This window comes from Apus apus, chromosome 4 (assembly GCF_020740795.1).
Source record: "Apus apus isolate bApuApu2 chromosome 4, bApuApu2.pri.cur, whole genome shotgun sequence".
In the NCBI taxonomy this organism is placed as follows: Eukaryota; Metazoa; Chordata; class Aves; order Apodiformes; family Apodidae; genus Apus; species Apus apus.
Window position 1 is genome coordinate 60,023,662 of NC_067285.1, and position 18,036 is coordinate 60,041,697.

An 18,036-nucleotide genomic window follows, 5' to 3' on the forward strand; every position below is an offset into this window, starting at 1 on the left:
TAAAATATTAAGTTTCCCAGTTACAATGAAATTCTGCAGGATAAGGAAACCATTATGCCCTTTGAAAACCTAAACCTAAAGTGTTTTGGGAACTGGAAATCCATGACATTTTGTAATTATGCTTTTCTTCATGAAGATGAAATTTTATTCACTGCCCTGGTAAGATAATTGCTACCAGCAAGAAAAATAAATCATATATACTTGTCATTCATAATTTTTAAGTTTCCTTTAGAAGGAAGATACTTCAAAGCCATGTTCCTTTTAAGGGACTAAAATGAGATTTGTTGGGTTCAACAGACTTACAGAACCAGTCTGGCACTATTTACTCCCTATGTAGAAATTAAGCCACTAGGTTTTGTTTTAGAAGCTCATAACATTCCACAAGAAAATTTCCCTCAGAAAAAAAAGAAGTTTCCTTTACTCAAGTATAGAACATAAAATAGCTGCAGATCCTTGTCTTTCATGTAGACTGTTCTTTGCATACGCAAATATTCCAGTACCTCCATGGAGGCTCTAGAAAAGCATGGTTCTCTGCACTGTAATAAAAATACTTCTGCTAGTTCAATGGATTGCTGCTCCTTTTAGCAGCATTTGCAGCAAGCTGCATAGTCCAGAGGGGATCCCCTGAACTGCTGTTGACTATGTCAACCGACTTGTACTCCATTTGGACAACACTTTGATGCTAAGGCTGTAATCACTGAGGGCCTGTTTCTCCCAGATCTTCTTACTGTGAGCATGCAAAAAGCCTGCTGTTTGCCTTTCTAGTCTGGCGTAAGATTCTTGCTTGCCATACTGCACCAGGTCCAAGTCCTAGCAGTGTGGCTGGTATCTCCTTTGCTCGGTTCTTTCTCCTCTGACCATAGAGGGAAAAGAGAGCAATTGAGTGGCACATTACCTAGCAACTAAGACCACAGCACTTGCTGTTGTCAGGATCAGCATACACACAAAGTGTTTGAAAAAGTCTGCAGACACACCAAAGAAAGCATCCTTACCAGGCATAGGCATGTTCTGCTGTTGGGGTATAGAAAATGTTTGAGATCTACCTGACAGAGAGAAACATGGGCTTCTGAAAACATTAAGTCAGAGAGAATATGGAGTTTGTGTGGTTGAGATGAAATGAGTTAGCTATGGTCTGGCAATGAACACAGACAATTCTTACTTCCTGTCAGAAGAGACATACATAAGATTACTGGGTCAGTCAGAAGCTCTTCCCTGCTATGAAAGAGACAGGTATTTCCACCATAACACAATCTTTTTTGTTGTTATGAATGCAGCTGAAGATAAATTGTAATAAGATAAATTATAATTACATACTCAAATTATAAAGACTTGAAAACACCATTCACAAGAATAAGCAGTTTAAGAAGGTTTGCTTGTTGTGTTTTTTTGCAGTGGTCATACTGTTACAATGCTCCATCCTGCACAAAAAGCCAAGGACTTTTATTTAGAACAATACAATCTGGAATGTTAAAAATGGGAATTAATTTTAGTCAAATACTCTAATATGACAACAGACTGGTATGAAAATAAAGTGGTTTTTGGTTTTAAGCCTAGCAATCACTCTCACAGCAATTGCTGTGGTAAGGACTCTTCATACAAAGTGATAAATGGGAGCACATACACTTCTTCAAAGAAGGTGGACAGATGCTGGCGTTTTACACTGATTCCTTTTTCAAGACAACAGAGCAAGGAAAAGTTCTCTATTCTCCTAAATAACAGTCTTGACATGATACTGGGAACCAGGACTTCCATAAGCCATCTTCCTTTCTTCATTAGAGTGAGTATGCTCACTGGAATGATGCAGTTATAACTTATCTTGGATGCTGATAAATGACTGTTTGGGCTTAAAGACTTTGCCTGGATACACAAGTAGTGGCCAAGACATTTGGCCACAGAGAAGAAGGGGTCAGTATATTGCACACAGACCAAGGCAGTTGTCCCTTTGTCAGAGTACTTCCTGAAAAAATAGCTGTCCTGTGAATCAAGTCTGTTCCTGTCCAACTGTAGGCCAAACAAATTTCAAGTCCTAGACTACTCTGAGCTTGCTGGCACTTGATACATGATCACAAGCTAAGCCAGCAGATGTTCAGAGGGTAACCACAGAGCAGAATGTGTCAGAGGGGTAGCTGTACACAGCCCACAAAACTTTATCCTCCACAGGTTTCAAATGCCCGTTTTGGCGTAGATCCAGTTGCGATAGTAAGTCACTCGTGTGTACACTCCTGGTTTATTTTCCTTGCCACATTCATCTCCCCAGCTCACTATTCCCACAAGATACCAGATTCCTCTCGAGTTCACATTCACCAGTGGCCCACCAGAGTCACCCTAAAAAGAAAAATGTCAACAGGCAGGAACAAAGTAAACAGTGTTCACCTTGCTAATGTGGCAAGCCTCAAATTGCTCTGACAGACACTTGTTTCTAGACCACAGCTATAATTCAACCTCCACATGGTTTACTGACAAGACAGAGGCTGACAGCCTGTGTCTAATTCAGCCCCTCCCACTCTAGACCTTCACATCTGTATTCTCTCCCATGTGTGTTATATATAAAGCGCAAGCACCTAAGTGAAGTCTTCAGCCCATGAGCCATAAACTCCATTTACATCTTTCAGGAAACTGAACCCCATGAACTTAATCAAGATTCCTCAAAGTATATTCTATTTCTAGGAAACATGTCTGTGGAGAACAGCCTGACTTCTCCCCCCACATAAGCCTAATTGGTCCGTGACAATGACTTTCCACCTCACTTATTTCCCTATTACTATTACCTATGAAGAGACTTACCTGGCAGGCGTCCACCTGCCCCTCCAAGTATCCAGCACACAACATTCCAGGTGATATGGCTCCACCATACACTTCTCTTCTATTACAAGTCGAAGTGCCTATAATTTTCACTTCCGCTTGTCGAAGGTTATTAACACCATAGCCTAGGAGAAGCGGCAATTAGAATTTGCAGACAAGGTATGCAACCTAAAACACTCAAGGATTAGGAGTAGCTAAATTTTCCTACAGCTTGTCTGCAATTACAGGCAATGAAGGGAGCTACCCAGACAATGTTTCAAGAATAAACAAGTTTCACTTCCCCTCCCACCCTAAAGTCCTTCAGTTTTTCCCTTCTCCATCTTTCATCCTCATCAGAAGCTCTTTAGCATAATGCCCAAAGGGATTTTTGTACATGTTTCAGTGTTGAATTCAACAATAAGATACAAGATATGTCCTTGATATCACTGGGAAGACCCATTTGGTTAACTGCAATCACTGCACACCCCAAGAATCTACCATGAAACACAGCCAATATAATTTGATTGCTCTCATAAGCAGATTTGCAGACCCATCATCTTAAAACTCACTGACACGGACTAATTTGAATGAAACTCACCCAAGTCATTGGATTAACTGAAGCCTGATTTATGACCAAAGAGAGAATAAGGAGACACTCACCATCATTCTCCATAGCTCCCCAACCTGTGACAAAACAGGTAGTGTTCTCTGGGAAATTGTGAGATGCTTCAGGAAGACAGACACTGTGCACATCACTCGTGAACTCAATAGGAGAGGCAAGTTGCACAACAGCCACATCATGTTCATGATCAAGGACGAAGTCGCTGTATTCTTCATGAACAATAATTCTTCGGACAAATCTTCTCTGTTTTGGAGGTCTCAGTAGAATTCCAAAGCTGGCAGTCCACCTCCGAGGATCTCTTCGTCTGTAAGGTATTTGAGGTTATGCCACAGCCACACAAAACAAGATCCCCAAACATTTGTCTAACATGACAGAGAAGAGCCAAACTGCATTATCTTTCAACAGGTACAGATGTTAGTGGTCCACAAAAGGTCAGCATGCCCAGCAGACCTAGGGCCTGTAGGATCAGCCAGGTACTGATGGCTTACCCTCTAAAGCAGTGGGCTGCAGTCACGAGCCAGGTATTACTGATCACCGACGCACCGCAGCGATGGATCCCATCGAGCTGAATACTGGCCTGCCACGGCCATTCCCCGTCCCGCGCACGCTGCCCACCGACTATTCTCTCTACTCCTGCGAAGGAGAATGCCTGTCTTCGTATCCCACAGCCTGTCAAAGAAAAGGCAGCTGTGCTTTAGCTGATTGAAGGAAATCAGTGTCGCTTTGGGAAAGGCCCACATGGCTGCTGGCACAGGCGTAAGAGGGCTGGGATGTCAAGAGACAGTCTTTGCTGAAAGCAGTGCCTCCAGAAGGAGTGAAACCAAGTGTCATGGTTACAAGCATCCCATGATAGATGTGGGGTAAACAAAGACATTTGGTTGAAGAGTCACTACTTTTCCATTAAGCCAATTTTCAGACACACAAGCCCATATGTATGGTTGTGTATCTGAGACACTGTTCATTTTCCCCAATTGTAACTGTTTACCTAGTTAAAAAAAAAATAAATTGCCTCTACAAACTTTGTTTGATATTTGACCAGAGCCGTACAGAGGGAAAGGCCATTTGTGTGTCTGTGCATACAGGTACACACACAGATTATTAGGCACAAAGACATGCACCGATAATTAACCTAAACATTTACATTCATATAGCTCTCACAATAATGACATGCAAGTTTCATTTAGAGACTAAACTACTCTTGGTACTGTATGAAAAAAAAAAAAAAGAACATCCTTAGTTTGCTTTTGATTTTTTGTTTGTTTGTTTGGGTTGTGTTGTTTTGTTTTAGTTTTTAAGACTTCTTAAAAATTGAAAATACTGAGGAACTTCCACATAAACAACCATACCAGGGCAGCTCTAAGCTTTAATACACACATTACCACTAAAATATGCACAAAACAGATGCTACACATCCCTTGTGAACTCAGTGGAGACCATCTTCCCATTATTTGTAACATCCCACCTGTAGAACAAAGGCAAGACTAACATAGTCAGTATAGCTTTAAGTGTCACAGAATTCCTGAAGAATGGTTTGCAAAAAATAAAATAAAAAAACAGGAAAGGGACTGAGAACCTGCCCTGCTACAGGACTGGGCCACTGCCTTGCTCTCACTGTGGATAGTTGTTCTCCCTCTCCCACCCTCTGGCCTTTCTATATATATTGCAAAGTTTGGCTCAGATCTGACAGAAAGCTATTGCCAAACGTTTCTGCAGAAAGGAAAGGGCAGGAGGGAAAATGTATTTTGAAGGATTCCAGCAAGAGCCTTGGCCCACACCAAATGAAGTCCTTGTGCAAAGCACACAAACAGCAGCTCATCTGTGTGTCCCTAGTTCCCATAACCAGCATTAAAGCAAGGGCTTCTCACCACCAAGTCAGGATGTCTGATTCTGCAAACAGTAAAGAGCCAGCCTGACTGCAGGAAAATGAGCTGCTGTCTTCCCTGGGTCATGCCCTTCCCTGGCTTTTTCATCTCAAAAGTCTAAGTATCCTGTAAACAGAGAAATTGTAGTACCATGTCCCTGGACCTTTTCTATAAAACATTTGTACTTACAGTTGTTTAAAAGGTTCTCCCCATTTTCCTTGTTCAACCCTGAAATGAAAAGCAAACACCACAGTGACTATATCTCATACTGCTACATGATCTAGCACAGTCTCCCTCCCTGTACCCAGCAAACACAAATTAAATGGCTTGCATTGCTGCATGGAGTCACAGTATGATAAAAGGAGTAATTTGCTTTGGTGGGAGTTCAATTAAGCCTCTGTTGCTCACTGAAGGTGTAAGGTGAGAGGATACATCTTTCTCGCTCAATGCTAACAGAAACAGCAGGTGACTGCCAATAGGTCCAATTAACAGCTGTGCACAATGTAAATGCCTATATGCATTTGTTTGGTTTCAGTATGGCAAGGTAGTCACAGAATCACAGAATTGTTCTAGTTGGAAAAGACCTTTAAGAACATTGAGTCCCACCATTAACCTAACTCTACCAACCATTAACCCAAGTTTACTAAGTCACATGCTTCAACCACATTCTGAAGCACCACATCTATTTTTAGTCTTCACAAATCCTCAGTGCTGAGATTGACTGGAGCTAAACCGTAATGTTACCAATTTCTTTCCTGTAGATTCTGATGGTAAGCAGTTGCAGATTCACGGAAGAGGATTTCTGCCTAGTGAACTTTGAGGTTCAGTTATAAACACTCACTACTGCAATCTTTTAAATAAGGAAACGAAATGGCAGGGGGTGGTGAAGGGAACCATCTCAGACTGGCATTTTTTTAATAGTTTGAGGACTTTGCATTTCAGTATCTGGTGTTACAGGTTCTTGTCCAATTCACTGTATACCTTTTAAAGTAATCTGTGAACCCATAGTCACAAATCTTGACCTTTTAATTTTTTTTTAATTAATTTTGGGGCAGACTATCTCATTCAACAGAGCTAGGTCATGTAGCAAGACCCTGTGATGCACAGAGGAAGCTCACACTCATAAGTCAGTGCTAGAATGCTTTAGTTCCTCTCATGCTACTTCTTCCAAGTCCCCAGGCTGTCAGTGGTAACACACAATTTTGAGAAGGCAAAAGAAGAAAACAATAATAGCCCATATTTGCATACTAAAATAAAGCTCATTACAGTAAGAGCAGCAAAGTATGAGGAAATCCCAAACCTAAGGCACTTGCCTGTGAGTCTAAGGGTAGACAGGTCAACATTCAGGAACGAAGAGGTTGTTTGTAGCCTTCTGCGCAACACACGGTTGACGTGACCCAAGCTTGTTGCCCTGCTGTCAGCTGAGGGAAATCTAAATACCAAAAGAACAGATGCAAGCACTCCACCAGGATCTGGGCTGCAAACCAACAAAAACAAAGTGGTGTAATTCTCTCTTTGCTCACTAATCTTCTTTGTTCTGCTTTGCACCATCGGCCTTCTTTTATACGACAACAGGTCTGGTCTGAACAGATGCATACAACAAATAGCATGGATGTGCACAAGGAAGATGACATGTCAGCAGGCAGCAACAGGCTTGTTGCTATAACAATGATCAGAGGACATTTTCTGGAAGCAGTGACAAGCAGTAAATCTGAGAAGGAGAGGAAGGATCACTCCCTTTAGCCTTCACACAGCTCAGTCAGTAGGACACAGATGGTAGTGGGAGCAATACAGTAGAAACTCTTCAACATATACCCACCAGGCCATTCCTAACAGCCATTCAAAAGACCTAGTTTAAAGTCACAGAAGTTTAAGAGGTCTTTTGGTACTTCTTCCCATTTAAGTCACTTGTCCATTTCTCAGCCAGTTAGCTCCATTGTATCTAGAGTCAAAATTTCAGCAATTTGAGTTATCAGAGCAAGCCATGATCACTTACTGTTAGTATAAAACATTTGGTCCAATACTTTAGACTAACAGTCTAAAGGAAAACCAACTTCAGCCTAGAGGAAAAGACAGCAGAGACGTAACTAAGCTGGTTCAGAACCTAGTTGCAAAAAAAATGTAAAAACGAGTGAAAGTAAAAACAGGCTTGGAAGAGGTACACTGGTCAATCTAAAACATGAAAATTGGTTGCTTGAAGTCTAGCTCCCAAGTTCTGTCATTTCAGTTGATATACAATATTGGAGGCTTGTGGAAGAAACCACCAGCAGAAAACAATGTAGAGCAGTTTCAGGAATTTATTCAGTCCATGTAGAATCATAGAATCACAGCATCATTTAGATCATCAAGTCCAACCATAATCCAACTACTACAACTACTAAACTATATTCTGAAGCGCCACATCTAAACACTTCTTGAACACCTCCAGGGATCATGACTCTACTACCTCTCTGGGCAGCCTGTTCCAATGCCTCACCACTCTTTCAATAAAGAAATTTTTCCTAATATCCAACCTAAACTTCCCCTGGTACAACTTAAACAACATAAACCATTAAACTTAAACAACTTAAACCATTAAACTTAAACCTCTCATCCTATTGCTAGTTACTTGGGAGAAGAGACCAACACTGGCCTCTCTACAACCTCCCTTCGGGTAGTTGTAGAGAGCAATATCTCCCCTGAACCCCCTCTTCTTCAGTGTAAACAACCCAGTTCCCTCATCCTCTCCTCATACCACATGCCCTCCAAACCCCTCACTAGCCTTGTTGCTCTTCTCTGGACACACTCCAGGACCTCAATGTCTTTCATACTGAGGCACCCAGAATTGAACATAGTACTCAAGCTGTGGCCTCACCAGTGCTGAGTACAGGGGCACGACCACTTCCCTGCTCCTGCTGAACACACAGTTTTTGATACAGGCCAGGATGCTGTTGGCCTTCTTGGCCACCTGGGCACACTGCTGGCTCATGTTCAGCTGGCCATCCACCAGTTCTCCCAGCTTCTTTTCCACCGGGCTGCTTTCCAGTCACTCTTCCCCGAGCCTGCAGCATTGCTTGGCATTATTGCAACCAAGTGCAGGACCCAGCAAAAAAACATGGAATGCTTCACAAATTCGTGTGTCATCCTCGCACAGGGGCCATGCTAATCTCTGCATTGTTCCAGACGTGACTGAAGTGACAGTGCTGTCTAAAGACAGGTAAAGGCAAGAAAGCCCAGAAGTGCTGTGAAGGACATTTGTGTGAAGCCTAGCATTCTTTGCTATCTATGGAAAAATATTCCACAGCAGATTTGAGTCTTACAGAAATACAACTCCAAACCAAAGTAATGTGAAGTCAAGGGAAGCGATGACTCTCATTGCTGAGACCGATACATAATTACTACAGAAGGATGAAAAACTTAAAAGCTCTCACACAGGACCTGTATATCTGTATGTCCCACTTGCTTCCTTTCCTCAACTCTGTATCCAGGTAACTCATAGTGGAATCATTTCTTCCTTCAGACCTTTTCAGAGGGGGAGGAGAACAGTCACCTTCTGCTATACATCATGCATAGGGGTCATCACCAGCCTGAGCTTCCATAGGAAGCATTAAGCAGAATAAAGATCTGATTCTGCATCTCTCAAGACCTTAATTAATCCTGGAGACTGGGATCACTGAGTAATTCAGTTACTGTATCACAGCCACAAACAACTGGTGTTAAAGTAATCCACCTGCAGAATTCTAAGGCAAAATTTCTCTTTGTTGCTGACCTCTGTAGGTAACTGAGCCCTCACTGTTGTGAGCACTGAGGGAGAGCAACAACCAGCCAAGATTTAGTCATCTTACCAGTGTAATCCAAGCATAAACAACAAGGCACACTCCATATGGTCAAGGGGTAGGAAGAAAGGATATTTATCACATCCCTGCTTATTCTTGACCTTCATGTTACTTACCTTAGACTGAAAACATGGGACCTGATGTACCTTTTACTTAGAAAGGACCTTCTGAATACTGCAAATATCTGTTAAAGGAAAAGAGAGTGTTAAAATATACCTGTAATATGTACATGGTCTCAAGATGTAACAGTCCTGTGAGCCTCTGAAACACAAGAAAATGCCTTCAAATCTGCACATCCACACCAAAGCCACCACTAAATTTCCATCAGAGGATGCAAAACTAAAATAAGCAGCTGATATGGCCGATTTTGCTGTCCCTTCCGCTCTATGAGTGCCTGTTCCACCACAGGGCTGCTAGGAGAGAGCACCTGTGCTTACCATCTGCTTTAACCCACTAAAGCAAGGTTTGAAAGGTAAGGCCAGCTGCATAAGGATGAGGCACAATCAACCCTGACTCTTTATTAAACAACTGCAGGACTCTTCACCAGATGTCAGACAGAAACAGAGAAATAGCTTAACTTACCATGGTTTCAATCTCTTCACTCAGGTGCCTGAACTCTTCTGTGGTTTGCCTTTCATACTGAGGGTCGTAATTGACATTGGTGATTAGGAAAGATGCATTGTAATACCGGTCCTGATCTACAGAGGAGAAAAGGAAAGGTGGCTGATCTTGTTCAGAACAATTCAGACATGTACAACACCTCACAATGCATGGCATGGGTAAGACTCCGAGAGTCAGGCTGTGACCCTGTCAGCTGTGTAAGTCTAGCTTGAACAGCACTTTGGAAAAAGGGAACTCTGGACCACCATGTTGTTCCATGGACCAGCTAGGGGCTCATTTCTACTTTGAAGACAATCCCAAGTAGCTCTAAATTACACCCACTACAACATTTCTCTAGGATGATCTTCTCATCAGGCTGAGGTGAGCAGAGCATGAGACACACCAGCACACATATGTCCCTTCTGACTCAGTAGACACACTCACTCCTCCTTGGCTGTACGGTGACATGCCTCTGCCCCTCTGAGAGGCAGGTGGCCCAGAGCTGTTTGCATCCATTCAGCAGTCAGGTTGTTTAAAATCTCACTCTCTGGTGAATGGCCCCATAATGCAGAGTTAGCAAAAAGCAAAGCTAAGCTGTAGCTCTACCACTGTTCCGTCTTGTGTCCTGATGCAAGCCATAGCCTTGCTGACTGTTGGTGAGCTGTGACAGCAACAAAATCAGTTCCATCTCAGCAGGAAGGCTTTTCAAAACTCCTTACTCTGGTATCTTAGACACTGGGAATGCAATGACTTAGTTCCATTCATCTGCTACTGAAACTGGGCCCCTGGCAACCAGGACTGCCTCCTGGGCTCCAAAAAGTCTAAACCTCTGTCCTTTCTCTTTCTGGAATATCATCAGCTAGAGGTCCTATGTCCAGTTACTGCTAAAACAGTGTTCAAAACCCAACTTACTATGCATAGCTTGAGTACTAGACATAAACCTGGCTTACACAGAAGACTGCTAACCTTTGGTTAACTATGGTTATCAATGGAGGCCTGCTGGCAAGAGAAGGAAAAAAAAAAGGACAAAACTTAAATCTCTGTTTCAAGTAACTGATATTTTGATATTCTTGCAGGCTTTATAATACATTCAGATCTTGAATAGGATCTAGTAAGCTTTCTCATGCACATTCTATACTAGGGGTGAATTGTATACCTAAATCATCACGCAAGACCACAGTAATGAGTGGAAAACAGATTCCTGAAGACTAGTGACAACAAGAAGAGTGATGCACTTACCACGGCACAATGAAACTGTAATCAAGCCAATGATGATGGCTAAGCTTACTATCACTGACACAACGATGACTGCAATCTTCCACGGCTCCACACGATTCGTTGCTCTCTCCATCTGGATCACTATCTGCACTGAAGAAAACAACATGGAAGAATTCAACTCTGTTACAAAGACAATGTGCATCCTGAGCCAAATAATATCTGACACAGCTTAGCTCAGCTGACAAACCTCACACAGTGAGGTAAGTTGAGAAGGACCTCTAGACTCTGCAGGTCTGAACTTCTGCTCAAACCTGGTCTCACTACAGCAGGTTGCTCCAGGCTTTGCCCAGGCAAGTTTTTTGTACCTTCAGGGACAGAAATCCCCTACTCTCTCAGGAGTCCTGGTCCAGTCTCTCATCACCCTCTTACCATCCTTTTTCTTTATATTTAGTCAGAACTTCCTGTGTTCTAACTTGCTTCCATTGCCTCATATGCATCCCCAAGAAAGGACTAGATTTGTGCAGGTATTGCTAGTAGACACAATTTCTCATCAAGAAATATCACACAGATTTCAGTTCAGCTGACTGCCCACAGAGGTGCTTGAATGTGCAATAATTCACAACTGATAAAATAACTTCTGCACCAAGAATATTCTTGGCTACCAGAGATGCCATATAACATACAGCTTTGAGTTATTTTTAGTTGGTATGAGCAGCAACATTTATTGATCCCCTACAGGGTTTGAGGTTTATTGCACCAAACCCACACACATTGTAAGAGACCACATCCTGGCTCTGGCCAGACAATCTGTCAGAGAGAAGAGAAATAGCTACTTGTGTGTAAATGTGATATGGCAACAAGACCCAGACTTCGTGAACCATTGAAAGCCAACAGCAGACCTGAAACAAGGGCTGGGAACTTGACTTACAGATGGACAAAGGCACATAAACCTTTCTCCTCCACTTATGTCCTCCTGTGCAGCATTAAGCAAGAGAACATTAGGAAAACTGCATTTTTGTGCATGTCCTCAGTAGCTTTGTTGTAGGATGATGCAAAGCCTTAAGCACAATTATTTCAGATCCCCAGTAATTCCACAGCACACTATGTACTAACTGTTGTCATGCCATGCACTGAGTCTCTACATCATGGTTGGAATTAGTACAGAGTATCAGAAAAACATGTGGGATAATCTCTTGAAGGTGCCTGGAGTGACAAATGACAGTAGCCAGCTCTGGGGAGGAGGGACTCAGCTGGCTAGTCACCATGCTGTTTTACACCCTTTGATCCACGTGTGACCAGGATCAAGCCTTCTGTTTCAGAGTCACATGGTACAGAGAAGTCTAGTACCTCTCCTCTTTTTGTGCCTGCTTTATTGGGGCAAAGCTAGGTTCTGGCAATGCACAGTCCAAGTTTTCCCCCAATGTAGTTGTCTCCCCACTAGACTGGCTCAGTTCCCTGATAGCAAGGCTCTGCAAAACGGTCTGTAGGGCAGTTGATAGGAGTCTGAAAATCCAGGCTGGCCAAGATTACTTCCTTTGGAAACTGCATGTTGCAGTAAGCACATAATACACACACACTAGAGGCTCAACTGGTTCTGTGGAATTCTTGACTTCTGCCATCTGGGCCTTCACTGTTATACACTATCTGTTACCCCTGAGGGTTTAAAAAATGCAGATACAGGTAAAAACTTTAGACCAGCAAGACTGTCCCACCTCAGTTTCTGTAACATGCTTCAGCCTCCCATGAAGCATTCCCATCCTCATCTCACATGGTCTTTGGCAGTCCCGGCTCATGGAATTGCAGCATGGGTCATGGGCAGACAATTACTGTCCTTGACGGCAAGTCCCTTGGCTAACCAGAACAGCCCACTATAGCAATATGCCTCTGTCCCTCCTTAACTAACCTCCTCTCATGTTTTAAAGATTCTGGTTCAGCATCTGACTTTGCCCTCTGGTGGCACAGACCCCCTTCTCTTCCGGCATTTCAGAACTGCTTGCTCTCCACAGGTCACACAGAATTCCAAGGGGAAACAGCTATCTTAGGAACTGCTGCAATGCTGGGGGAAATGGAAACATGGGAGATAAGGAATAAAAACCTTCTCCACTTCTGATACTGATTTCACTTTAAAATGTTTTAAGAAAACAGTTTAAAGGAAGCACTTCCATATATTTCTACATTCATCTAGGTGACAAATTTATATGATATACAAATTAAAGTGGAAATACCTCTTCAAACCCAAAACAGTTTCCTCCTTTTATAAGGATGCTCTTGACTTCCACCTTGCTAAGATAAGTACCAGAACAGAAAAGAATCTCTTGCACAATGGAACTGAGTCTCATCACCTCCTACAGTGTAGAGTTGCCAGTATGGATCCTTCAACTGTCATGCCTGTAGGCAAGACCCAGCTCAGCAGCCCCCCACCCCCCCTTTTTTTCTGGGGCGGGGGTGGGGGGGGGGGGAGGAAGCAGGGAGGGGCTCTATTTTATCAGTAGACATGCTAGACACCAGTTGCGCAGAAGGCTTTGGAAAGAAAAACTCTCCTGTTTTTAGCTTTTTAGGAAATACTTTATCTTTTGCCACCCATTTCAGGAATCAGCACGAATGCAGGGAACAGATGGCTTTGTTTGGCCCCAGATGAGCTATCTTTTACTCTTTGAACAGCTCAAATGCAGGCATCACCAAATGTATCTTGCTTGTATTAGAGCAGGACATATTTCTAGTAGTGCCCATACAGTCATCAATCACACACGTTACACCTCAGACTAGCTCCTTTGCCCCCTAGACTTTTTTTGCTTTTTGCTAGATGGCAAGGATGGAGGGCAGCTCTACTAGAATAAGCACCTGACAGGTATTCCTGTGCCTGGGACATCCATCTCCATAGTTAAATAGTTCAGTGGCAGGCAGATCTCCCTGTTTAGGAGTCACACTTCAGCATAGTCTTCCCTGCACTCTAGTCGCCAAGAAAACTCTGCTCCACCCAGAAACACTGACCCTCTGCAGTGCTGATTAATGCAAGGGCAGAGATGATCTCATCCCCTTCAACGACAGATGCATCCTTACTTTCTTCTTGTGGCAAAGAGACACTACTTAATATATAGGCATTCTCCTCAGAAGTCCCCCAATACTACAGCTGTCTCTGTAAATGCCTTCCAGAGCCAGGTGTTTTGTACAGCCTCACGTCTTGCTTCCTTACACCACACACTTGGAGTTTTTTACTACCTAAACTCTAGTAAGCTGAGAATTAACTCCAAGGGGGTTAACCCCAACAGAGAGGGGAATTCAGGTAACACCAATGCATTCATCCTCCAACATGGATGAAGATAACTTTCATTCCTCAAGAGTAAACCTTGAGAGATCAGAAGCCAGACTCCACTGGGAGATCACAAATATTCCTCTCTGCTCTGAAAAATCACCTCTTCATGGTCTGTGTCCAGCAGCTTTCAGTCTGCAGTGAATTATCAATAACTTTCAAAACCAAGCCCTTTTAGCTCAGTACAAAACTGCTTATCTTGGCAACACTATGCATGAACATTGGACCTCCTCCAACAAACCCTGTTAAAAACATATTTCATTCACAGGGTGTCCAAAACAATCAATGGAAATAGAAAATCTGACAGTTTCATATCACAATTCATTTGGGTCTGGAAATGCAAACTATTAAGTTTCCTAGTTTACACACCTTGGCTCTTAGCCTGAGAATGTGTTGTGATCACTAAAAAGCTATTTCATACTGCAAAAAATTAATCTGATGTAACTATTTTGGAAATAGCTATGTTTATAATTAAGTTATTTTAAACACAGTAAAGTTGTATTTATAGAGATATATTAAATCTAGCCTCGATAGAGGATGTTTTTATAAGTGAAATGCAACAAGAAATAAAGCTACATTAATAGGTATTCGCATATTACGAAGAAGAATTTTACCTAAAATTGTATGGTCTTCCTTGTGAAACCAAGGAGAAAACAGATAGGATTTCAGGTTGGATTTCTGATTAACCTCAAATGAATTCTTTACTTTCCAGTTTGGAACGTTTACCCAAAAGCGAAAGAAAAGCACACTACACAGGTGACAAGACATTTTTCCTCTCCCACCCTGTATCACACCCACTAAAAGGTTACTATGTTCATTCATAATGGAAGTGATGAAAGTTCAACTCCCACCTCTGCCTGACATGATTTGATTGACTATATTGAGCTTAACCATCCTTCTGGTTGAGCTACTGTGCATTGTTAGAAACCTCAGCAAAAACAGTATCAGAAAACTGATCAGAAAATGCCAGTCCAGACAAGAAAAATAACTGTAAATTGATCATCTCTGTCCAAAGCAAAGGCCTCAGTCACTGAGCTGCTGGATAAGCAGCTGTTTTACAGATCTGCCCTTGACATGTTTTGACTTCTTAAGCTAAGCCCTCATACCACCCTGACTTACATTTGTTTTTACATTAATCTAAACAATGATTTCTGGCACCAGCTGTTTACTGAAGGTGTTTTGCCACACTTTGAATAGAAAAAAACACTCAATCGCTTCTATCTAATCTGCTGCTGTCTTCCTATAATAATTTTTTTGTTATTATACCCCTGCTAACTGACATTCCACTCCTCTCACAAGAGCAAGTGTCAGAGCTTGGGTGTCACACCTGCAGATCAAGGTCTCTCTACATCCATAGCTCTGACCAGTTTTTCCATTCAAAGATGGATTCAGGCACAACCCTATAGTGACTCTTCCTAGAAAAGGGACCTTTCACAAGACAATAGAACAGACTAATTTCCTGGCTTGGTGAGTCCAATTTGAAAATTCAGATGAGGCTCCTGAAGCTATCTACCTTGACAGCTGAAGGTAGACACCTTGACAGGGTGTTTGGGTATGGCCGCAACTGAAAAACATCTGGCTTAGCCCAGGAGTCCTGTAGCAAAAGCTCAGGGCCACAAAGCAAGGCATGCTAATTCCATTCCTACCTTTGCCACAACCAGTCACACCAACCTAACATTTCTCCTCTGCTCTTCAGGCATGCTCAGGACACACACTTCGAAGAGAATGGGACAAGAGCCTCTGCTGCCTTGGACACTGAAACAGAAGCAGTTAGTACCTGCCTTGGTACTGCAAGACCCTTGTCTGGATGGGGTCAGTTACCTACCAGCCTCAATCACACAATGTTTGAATCTCCCAAAGCAATTCCAATACAATAGAAGACTTCCAAATATTGAAAGGATCTGCTGAGGGAAACAAAATGTGTGTGTTCTTCTATGCGTCATGCTGAATCAGCTTGATCTCCCCACACCCTCAAACATCCCACAAAAACAGTAGGTGCTGCATGCCACCCCTCTGCAGTCAGATAAAGCATCACTAATGTATTTGCCACTGACTAATTGAGCTCCTCCCCTTAACCATTGAATTCTACCATGGTCTTGCTGCTTCCCAGAAGCACACTTCAGCTGGGCAAAGACAAGAACTCCAAATACTAGTCTTGTCATTTGCATCAAGAGTCAAGGGCAGCATTCAGTCCTTGGGATGTGTTAACTCGGAGCTTACCAGTAACTATATCCATGACGCTAAACTGCTGCTCATGCAGGCTTCCCCAATTACTTGATCACCTTTGCAATTGGCACAAAAAGTTTGCTGTTCCTTACTCTCTCATCCATTTTGCATGTAGCTTTTTGGAGGTTATGAGCTCTTTAATTGTTTGGATAGAACTAGCCTCCCATACTACTTCAACAGTCTGTGCGACATAACTGTAATGCTGGCAACTGAAATATCCTTGACCAATAACACATCTTTCTACAGTTGAGTGCCACAGCCAACATCTTGAGAAAAACTTCCATATTCTGAAATATGCTTTAGTAGAACTAGGAGGGCTACTCACTACATAAGGACTTTACAGTCTGCGTCAACATGTGAGAGGCCATCCCAGTGTAAAGGAAGTTTTAAGTACATGGCCACTGATTGCAATCCATTTAGGATACAGCTCTGCAACTTCGACAACATCTTTACCTCTTAGATTTCCATTTCTAGCTGCATTAGTCATAAACAAGGACCTTATTCTGTTAGTTGGGCAGTCACAGAATATTGCAGTAGATCTCTGCTTTTCAGCCTTTGAAAATAGCTCTGCCTGCCTCCCTTCATCCCACGTTGACTGAAATCTACTCCAGAAGCAGGACAAAAAACAAGCAGTTATAGCCTTTGTGGGTTTGCGGTTTGATTTTCACTCCAAGGCAGGGTGGGTGAAATGGTTAGATGCCAGATTTGGTACATTTCCAAGCTGATTCTGAACAGATTAACACTTCACTGGCTGCATACAAAGCCCATGAAAATAAACAAGAGCACAAGCTACTTCTACCTACTTCACTCCACTCACCCTCTTGTACCACACTATTAGCTCAGCAGTTGAGACTGCAACACATTCTAGCCACACTAGCACAAATGGCAGAACAGTTGGGGCACAGTGAGATGACCCTCAGCTGCTCCCTTGCCACAATCTTTGGTGGCCATAAGCTGCCTTGATTTGTCACCACACCACGCTGTAGGGGAGCTGGAGATTTCTCTGAAAATAAATGCATTTTAGGTGAGGAGAAAGAACAAAGTATCAGAAGAATTACTGAGGCATGGAAGGCAGCTCAAATCATAAGTAAGCTCAGCACTAATGCCATTCTCCCCACGCTCTCAGTCAAAGCTCAAACTGCCCTATAAATCCATGCATGACATAGCCATGCTGCCCAAGCTACCACGCAGCAAGTCAGAATGCTGTGGCACTCACCTCTGGCTACCACAGAGAGATCAGCAAGAAGCTCTTCTGTCTGGGCGATGCACTGTCCTGAACACCACAAGGCACTGTGCAGCATCTCAGCATAGACTTGGGGCTTTATCTCCCCAATTAGGAAAGAAAGGAGTCATAGGCAAGTCAAAACAAGTCCAGCAAGTCTCAGTGACAGAGACTTACCCAGTAACATGATTACTCCCCTAAAACAATAACAATACACTTCTTTCATCACACCTTTCATCCAGGAATCCCAAAGCCTTTTCAGAGCATTAACTACACCCTGCAACACCCCAAATCAGAAGAGCCATGAAAATTTTGCAAGGACACAGAGTTTATTTCCTTCTTTGATATAATTAAAAATAAATCAGAAATTATGGGCAGGA

At 42.7% G+C, this 18,036-nt stretch overlaps 1 protein-coding gene and 1 non-coding gene across 2 annotated transcripts; both read right to left on the bottom strand.

Annotated features, from left to right (window-relative positions):
* Positions 1-1,285: 1,285 nt before the first annotated feature.
* LOC127384835 (transmembrane protease serine 11E-like) lies at positions 1,286-17,743 on the bottom strand. Its single transcript, XM_051619805.1, is given in 10 exon segments — positions 1,286-2,325; positions 2,785-2,927; positions 3,442-3,707; positions 3,892-4,072; positions 5,455-5,493; positions 6,579-6,742; positions 9,197-9,264; positions 9,663-9,778; positions 10,920-11,043; positions 17,651-17,743. Coding segments are annotated over 10 exon segments (1,356 nt in total). The 3' UTR covers positions 1,286-2,163.
* LOC127384999 (U6 spliceosomal RNA) lies at positions 8,354-8,452 on the bottom strand. The gene has a single exon (XR_007889562.1). It is a non-coding gene; the product is annotated as a U6 spliceosomal RNA (small nuclear RNA).
* Positions 17,744-18,036: the final 293 nt, after the last annotated feature.